Source organism: Aspergillus glaucus (assembly GCF_001890805.1).
Source record: "Aspergillus glaucus CBS 516.65 unplaced genomic scaffold ASPGLscaffold_1, whole genome shotgun sequence".
Lineage (NCBI taxonomy): Eukaryota > Fungi > Ascomycota > Eurotiomycetes > Eurotiales > Aspergillaceae > Aspergillus > Aspergillus glaucus.
Window position 1 is genome coordinate 1755585 of NW_019170453.1, and position 6505 is coordinate 1762089.

The 6505-nt window shown below is 47.4% G+C and overlaps 1 protein-coding gene and 1 non-coding gene across 2 annotated transcripts; one reads left to right on the plus strand and one right to left on the minus strand.

Annotated features, from left to right (window-relative positions):
- Positions 1-398: 398 nt before the first annotated feature.
- ASPGLDRAFT_140429 (elongation factor 1-alpha) lies at positions 399-2255 on the plus strand. Its single transcript, XM_022541698.1, has 4 exons — positions 399-579; positions 675-804; positions 867-1005; positions 1062-2255. The coding sequence occupies exons 1-4, from the start codon at positions 575-577 to the stop codon at positions 2168-2170; spliced, it is 1383 nt and encodes a 460-aa protein (XP_022406330.1). The 5' UTR covers positions 399-574; the 3' UTR covers positions 2171-2255.
- Positions 2256-4732: 2477 nt separating this feature from the next.
- ASPGLDRAFT_t7 lies at positions 4733-4818 on the minus strand. The gene has a single exon. It is a non-coding gene; the product is annotated as a tRNA-Tyr (tRNA).
- Between the last annotated feature and the right edge of the window lie 1687 nt (positions 4819-6505).

Here is a 6505-nt window from a genome sequence, read left to right on the forward strand (position 1 = left end):
AAATTTTCTCTGGGCCGTAGTGTGAGGTTGAATAGGAAGAAATGGTATTGGTTCAACGAAGAAGAAATTTTTTTTTTGCCTTCACCGTAGTGGAGAGGGTAACCAAGGAATGGGAGGGGCAATCCATATTCCCGCCGCCAGTCACTGTCCGAAAGAGGATTTTCCGCTCAGAGAGGGGAGGGAAAAAAAAAAAAAAAAAAAAGATTCTGCGTTGGTCCCGCAGTAGAAGTGGGGCTCAGACGCAGAGACTGAAAAAAAAAATTTTCAGCCCCTCCAATGATAAGGGCTGGTTGCCAAGGGTTTGAGCCCGCTTACCTAGTGGACTTTTTCTCGCTTGCCCCTCCATATAAGGATTTCCCCTCCTCGCCCCTCCCACAAAATTTTTTTCTTCCTTTCCCTCCCCGTCCGCATCAGTACGTATATCTTCCCTCCTTCCCTCTTTCTCTTCCATCCTTCTTCATCCTCTCTCTAACCTCTCTTGTTGTTCAGTACCTCTACGCGTCGTGCCGTAGTATCTGAGCAGCTTTTTTTTTTTAGACCTTTTCAAAGTCTCTAAACACAAAAAACCTTCATCATGGGGTAAGCCTCTCCCTCCCTCGACTCCTTTCATCCCTATCAGTGATGGAAAAGCTTTTCCTACTTGGGCAACATGGCTAACGGGTACTCTGCAACAGTAAGGACGACAAGACTCACCTTAACATCGTCGTTATCGGTCACGTCGACTCCGGTAAGTCGACTACCACCGGTCACTTGATCTACAAGTGCGGTGGTATTGACCAGCGTACCATTGAGAAGTTCGAGAAGGTAAGGATACTTGGTCTACATACTGGCTCGAGGATGGACATGGTGCTAATACAGCCCCATAGGAAGCCGCCGAACTCGGTAAGGGTTCCTTCAAGTACGCTTGGGTTCTTGACAAGCTCAAGTCCGAGCGTGAGCGTGGTATCACCATCGACATTGCCCTCTGGAAGTTCCAGACTGCCAAGTATGAGGTCACCGTCATTGGTAAGTTGAATACGTTTCCAACCTTGACCTACAAACATATCTAATGATCCGTACAGATGCCCCCGGTCACCGTGACTTCATCAAGAACATGATCACTGGTACCTCGCAGGCTGACTGCGCTATTCTCATCATTGCCTCCGGTACTGGTGAGTTCGAGGCTGGTATCTCCAAGGATGGCCAGACCCGTGAGCACGCTCTGCTTGCTTTCACCCTCGGTGTTAAGCAGCTCATCGTTGCTCTTAACAAGATGGACACCTGCAAGTGGTCCGAGGAGCGTTACCACGAAATCGTCAAGGAGACCTCCAACTTCATCAAGAAGGTCGGCTACAACCCCAAGGGCGTTCCCTTCGTCCCCATCTCCGGTTTCAACGGTGACAACATGCTTGAGGCCTCCAGCAACTGCCCCTGGTACAAGGGATGGGAGAAGGAGGGCAAGAGCGGCAAGGTCACCGGTAAAACCCTCCTTGAGGCCATCGACGCCATCGAGCCTCCCGTCCGTCCCTCCAACAAGCCCCTCCGTCTTCCCCTCCAGGATGTCTACAAGATCTCGGGTATTGGAACTGTGCCTGTCGGCCGTGTCGAGACTGGTGTCATTTCCCCCGGTATGGTCGTTACCTTCGCTCCTTCCAACGTCACCACCGAAGTGAAGTCCGTTGAGATGCACCACCAGCAGCTCAAGGAGGGTGTCCCCGGTGACAACGTTGGTTTCAACGTCAAGAACGTTTCCGTCAAGGAAGTCCGCCGTGGTAACGTTGCTTCCGACTCTAAGAACGACCCTGCTGCCGAGGCTGCTAGCTTCAACGCTCAGGTCATCGTCCTTAACCACCCTGGTCAGGTCGGCGCTGGATACGCCCCCGTCCTGGACTGCCACACCGCCCACATTGCTTGCAAGTTCGCCGAGCTCCTTGAGAAGATCGACCGCCGTACCGGTAAGTCGGTTGAGAACAGCCCCAAGTTCATCAAGTCCGGTGACGCCGCCATCGTCAAGATGATTCCCTCCAAGCCCATGTGTGTCGAGACCTTCACCGACTACCCCCCTCTCGGTCGTTTCGCCGTCCGTGACATGCGCCAAACCGTGGCCGTCGGTGTCATTAAGGGTGTCGAGAAGTCTGCTGGTGGTACCTCCAAGGTCACCAAGGCTGCCCAGAAGGCCGGTAAGAAATAAACGGTGTTCGTCTAGGATGAGTGGTTTTTGTGCATGAATGATGTCGTTTTTTTACTTTTGAAATGCGCATGAATTAGACTCGCAGGGTTAAAAAAAGCTCTCAATGAAAATGGCTTACGATTCTTAATTCAAAATGGCTTATGATTCTTAACGTGGTGTTGTTCGTGCTCGTAGTATTTCGTCTGGTGTTCAGTAATTTTCGTAATCTCGTATAAAACCATGTTATTACAGGCCTTCTTACGTTCTCTCCGTGCCCCTGTAGTACGCACCCTTTGCCACTGGTGACCTTCGCAGAGACACCAGCGGACTTCTGAACGCCCTTAATGACACTACTAAATGATACCAATGGCCACGGTCCATATTATGTCCTGTACAAGAAATACAGAGGATAAAGGGACGGCGTCTTCGGTCACGAATCATTCGACAATTAGGGATAACCCTCGTCGATGTCCAAGTTTATGCTTCCAAGTCATGTTTTATATGATTGTCTTCGTCAACCGAATAGCATCCACCGTAGGACTACGTTCCCGATCTTTCGTCGTTCAAAAGGCTCTATTCCCTCCATCGCCCAGTCTATCGTGAACATCATCGATGCTCTTCATCGTCCATTGCCTGTCTATCTTTGCTTGAGCATCACGACTCCATTTGAGATTCTTATCGGGCAGACCTAGCAACTTCCAAAGCTTAGACATGTGACGGATAGCTTTTCCTCTCGTTCCTTATTTACCCATCTTCTTCAGCAATAATATCGCTCGTTTCAGAAACTACGCCGTTTGGTACGCGGGTCTCTAATTTCGAGCACCAAAATGGCTCCTGCCATTCGGAACAGAGGTGAGAAGCCCATTATCTTCACCACGAGCATGTTGCTGAGTAGGATGGGATTCTCGAACAGCTCCCAAGCAGTCCATAGCTGCGCAAGTGGCGTATACATTTGCCGAAATCGCAAACTGCGCTCTTCCTCTTCTTACTCTCCCTCGCAGCAACAACTCCTTTCTCACCCCTCCCTCGAAGTCACTGTTCATTTCGATCACGTTTTGATCAAGCTTCTTTTCGGCCTTCTTTACGGCCTATCCAACGATCAATCATGAATCTAGCGGCTTTGATTGTTTTGTGCATCTTCGGCTTGGTTGTCGTGGTGTGCCCTGGAGCTAGCAACGAATAGCTTTTGCGCTTTTTTTTTTGAAACGCAAAATGGACACAACCGAGCGCTTCGAGTGAGACTTTCTGCTCCTGTACCATCTTCCCGTGTTTCTTACATGGGGGAGGCTACGCTGCAGGAGCTAGAAAATAAGCGCATCGTTCTGCTGCTTTTCAGATGAATTTCCCGGAAGTTCGAGGGTTTCCTACGAGCCAGTAGGGCTCCCAGACATCATTCCGCTGTTAATCGAACGAACTTCTCAGTGTTTGAGATTCCTGTGAGCTGGCACACACCAAAGCTCCTAAGTGAGTAAAACGAGTATGGAGTTGTCAAACCGACCCGTTTGCTATTGCTAGACGTGCGTTTGTATAATTGATCCCCTTGTCGATGGGCCTGTCACGGTGCTTTGCCCCTGGTGCTCTTGTCCTTCCACTGGATTCGTCCAATTCGGTTCGTTAGTTCTGGTTATAAATGTCATGGTTAGGGAAACTACCATATCATGAAGATGGTGAACATTGTCGGGATAATAGACGGACAATTGATTGGTCTTAAAGATAGCGATGAGTATGGAAACTAGGGCTATAGAACCAAGTATGAGTTCTTGCTCACCATTCTGATGACACTGGATCAATGGGCCTGGTAATCATAATCCAACTAAGCGGGAAATAAAGAGAGTTGCCCTGTTGTTACATTGTTATACTTGACAAGGATATACGTGGCTAAACAAACGCTACTGATCTCTCGAGGACGGAGTAAACCGAGCCACGCCTACATGGCTCATCGTCGTGGATAGGAGAGTTAGAGCGGCTTGGTATGACAAGCGAACATGCTTCTCTTGGAGGCCTTGAGCGTCTCTGAACGTTAAGGTCTATGACCTAGGAAATTGACGCAGCTGGTGGAAGAAATAGAGGATGATGCTCATAAGTACGGGTTGAGAAAGCACGCTGCGATTACCAAGACCCAACCAAGTAAGAGGATGTCGGTAAAGCTAGCGTACATGGAGAGCCAAACCCCCCGGGTATAGTCATCTGCTATTCGAAAGACTTGCTTTTTCTCGTTTTTCTCCTTTCGCTCGAATGTTGCAACTTTCCAACCCGCAACAAAGTGGATGATGGGCCGGCATAACGGCGAAAATATCAACCGTGCTGGAAAAGTTATAAATAAAAGGCTATTTAGCTCCGACGAGTCCGTAATGCAGCATATTACTGCAATTGGGTATCAAGTATGTTACCATCGCATATACAAGCCGCTGGCCCCGAGCTGCGCTCGGGGGCGGCTTTTGAGGGAAATATTACTGCCAAACCACAAGACACCCTTTTTGGCTGACAGCTAAGGTAGCAACCAATGGGAAATAAGAACAGATGAATGGAAAGGAAAAGGATCGAGAAACGGGAAATTTGAAGAGAGAAAAAAAAAAATAACCCTCCCCCGAGCCGGAATCGAGCCAGCGACCTTTCGGTTACAATATTCCATTACAGCCGAACGTCATATCCAACTAGACCATCAGGGGTTCAGAGATTAATTTAACGGCTTTTTAATGTATTATATATAAATCACACAAAGTAGTGCAACCATCAAGCACCGTCATTATTTTTTCTACTTTCCTTGTGAAATCTTTCAAAAGATATTTCTGCATCAATACCTCTGTTGGGAAATGATATAGTAACTTGCAAAAAATAAAAAAATAAAAGAAAAGAAAACCCGAAGAGGAGTCATCATGTGAAGGGGTGATTCTCTGCGTGTTGTCCCGCAAAAGGACCTTCATGAGAGGTTCCTGGACACCATATATACTAATCGAGGTCCGGCGTGCAGATGAGGTGGAAACAGTAGTTGGGTGCTTCCATCGTCCTTGATAGTGCCGCGAAGCTCGATGCGGCTTTTTCTTCTTTCTTTTTCTTTTTTTCCTTCTTTTTTTTTTTTTAAAAAAAAAAAAAAAAAAAAATTTAGGCCATCCTTGAGAGGAATCTCAATCCAAGAGTCAAGTCCGTGGGACTGAGATGTTTGAAAAAAAAAATGTCAGTCGCTCCATAGCCCTGGTCATGCTTATAAAAATCTCCGCAGCTGGCTCCAGATATATATATATATATATATATCAAGCAATATAGTGGTCCCCACTAGGCTATGTATATTGAGAGAGCATGTCACATATTTCCATACATCACCGTCTATCGAGCGCGGATGTATTGCAGATGTCCCTTTTGAACCATGTACAGCACCTGGCGTCTTTTGAACGCAACAAATTTTGGCTATATGTGGGAGAGGCTTCAAAATTATCCGAGAGGATATCAATCACAACGAATCTCTCGCGTTGGTGAGCTCAGCCTAGTTTGCACTGTCCAAGCGACGGACCCAAATACAAGTACATATTGCCTGCAGAACCCAGCAACGATGACGAGAGTACACAAAAAGGATCCACACCAAGAGAAGGCTCCAGGAACGGCCTTTCATAGAGCTGTGTGAGCCGAGACAGACTGTTTCCACTCTTCCACTTCACACATTCAATCGGGCAGAACCGATAAGTATTCCTTGGAACAGGGTCTCTGAGTTGCCAAAAACCCCCTCGTCGATGATCCTCATGATTCCCTACCCTCAAGGCTCTTGCCCTTTCGTCCAGATCAGTCAGGAAAACACCATGGCAGGGAAATGGCGAATATTGCGACAGGCTCTTGTCAATAAGATCCTCATCTGCATGACTGACTTGCCCCTGGACATGGTGTTCTTTCCTTATTATTTGATTAGTGTGGACTATCCCTGCTTGGGCGCGTACTTAATGGGTCGAATAGAAGACAACTGATTGCAAGACACCGACCTAGCTATTACAAAAAGGTCACATCTGCGTTTCTTGAGTAATTTTACTCAATTCTTCTATCGCTCCGGCAGCTTGCATCATGTTGTTACAGACCTAGCCACATCAGTCTCACGTGACTATGCGGGGAGTCAAGGCAGAATCATTGGATGATATATTATGATGGAAATGCAGAAGGGGACAAGGATCCTAGCTGATATTCAAAGGAGAAGTCACGTGATCTCCTACCATCTGTCGACCATGAATGGTATACGGAATGGTATACGCTACCATATCTCCTACCACAGATGGTATACAGAATGGTATATTGCGACCACGGTCCTACCACAGATGGTATACGAAATGGTAGGAAGCGAAGGATATATAAGGACACTCATTCCTGTACTTAGTT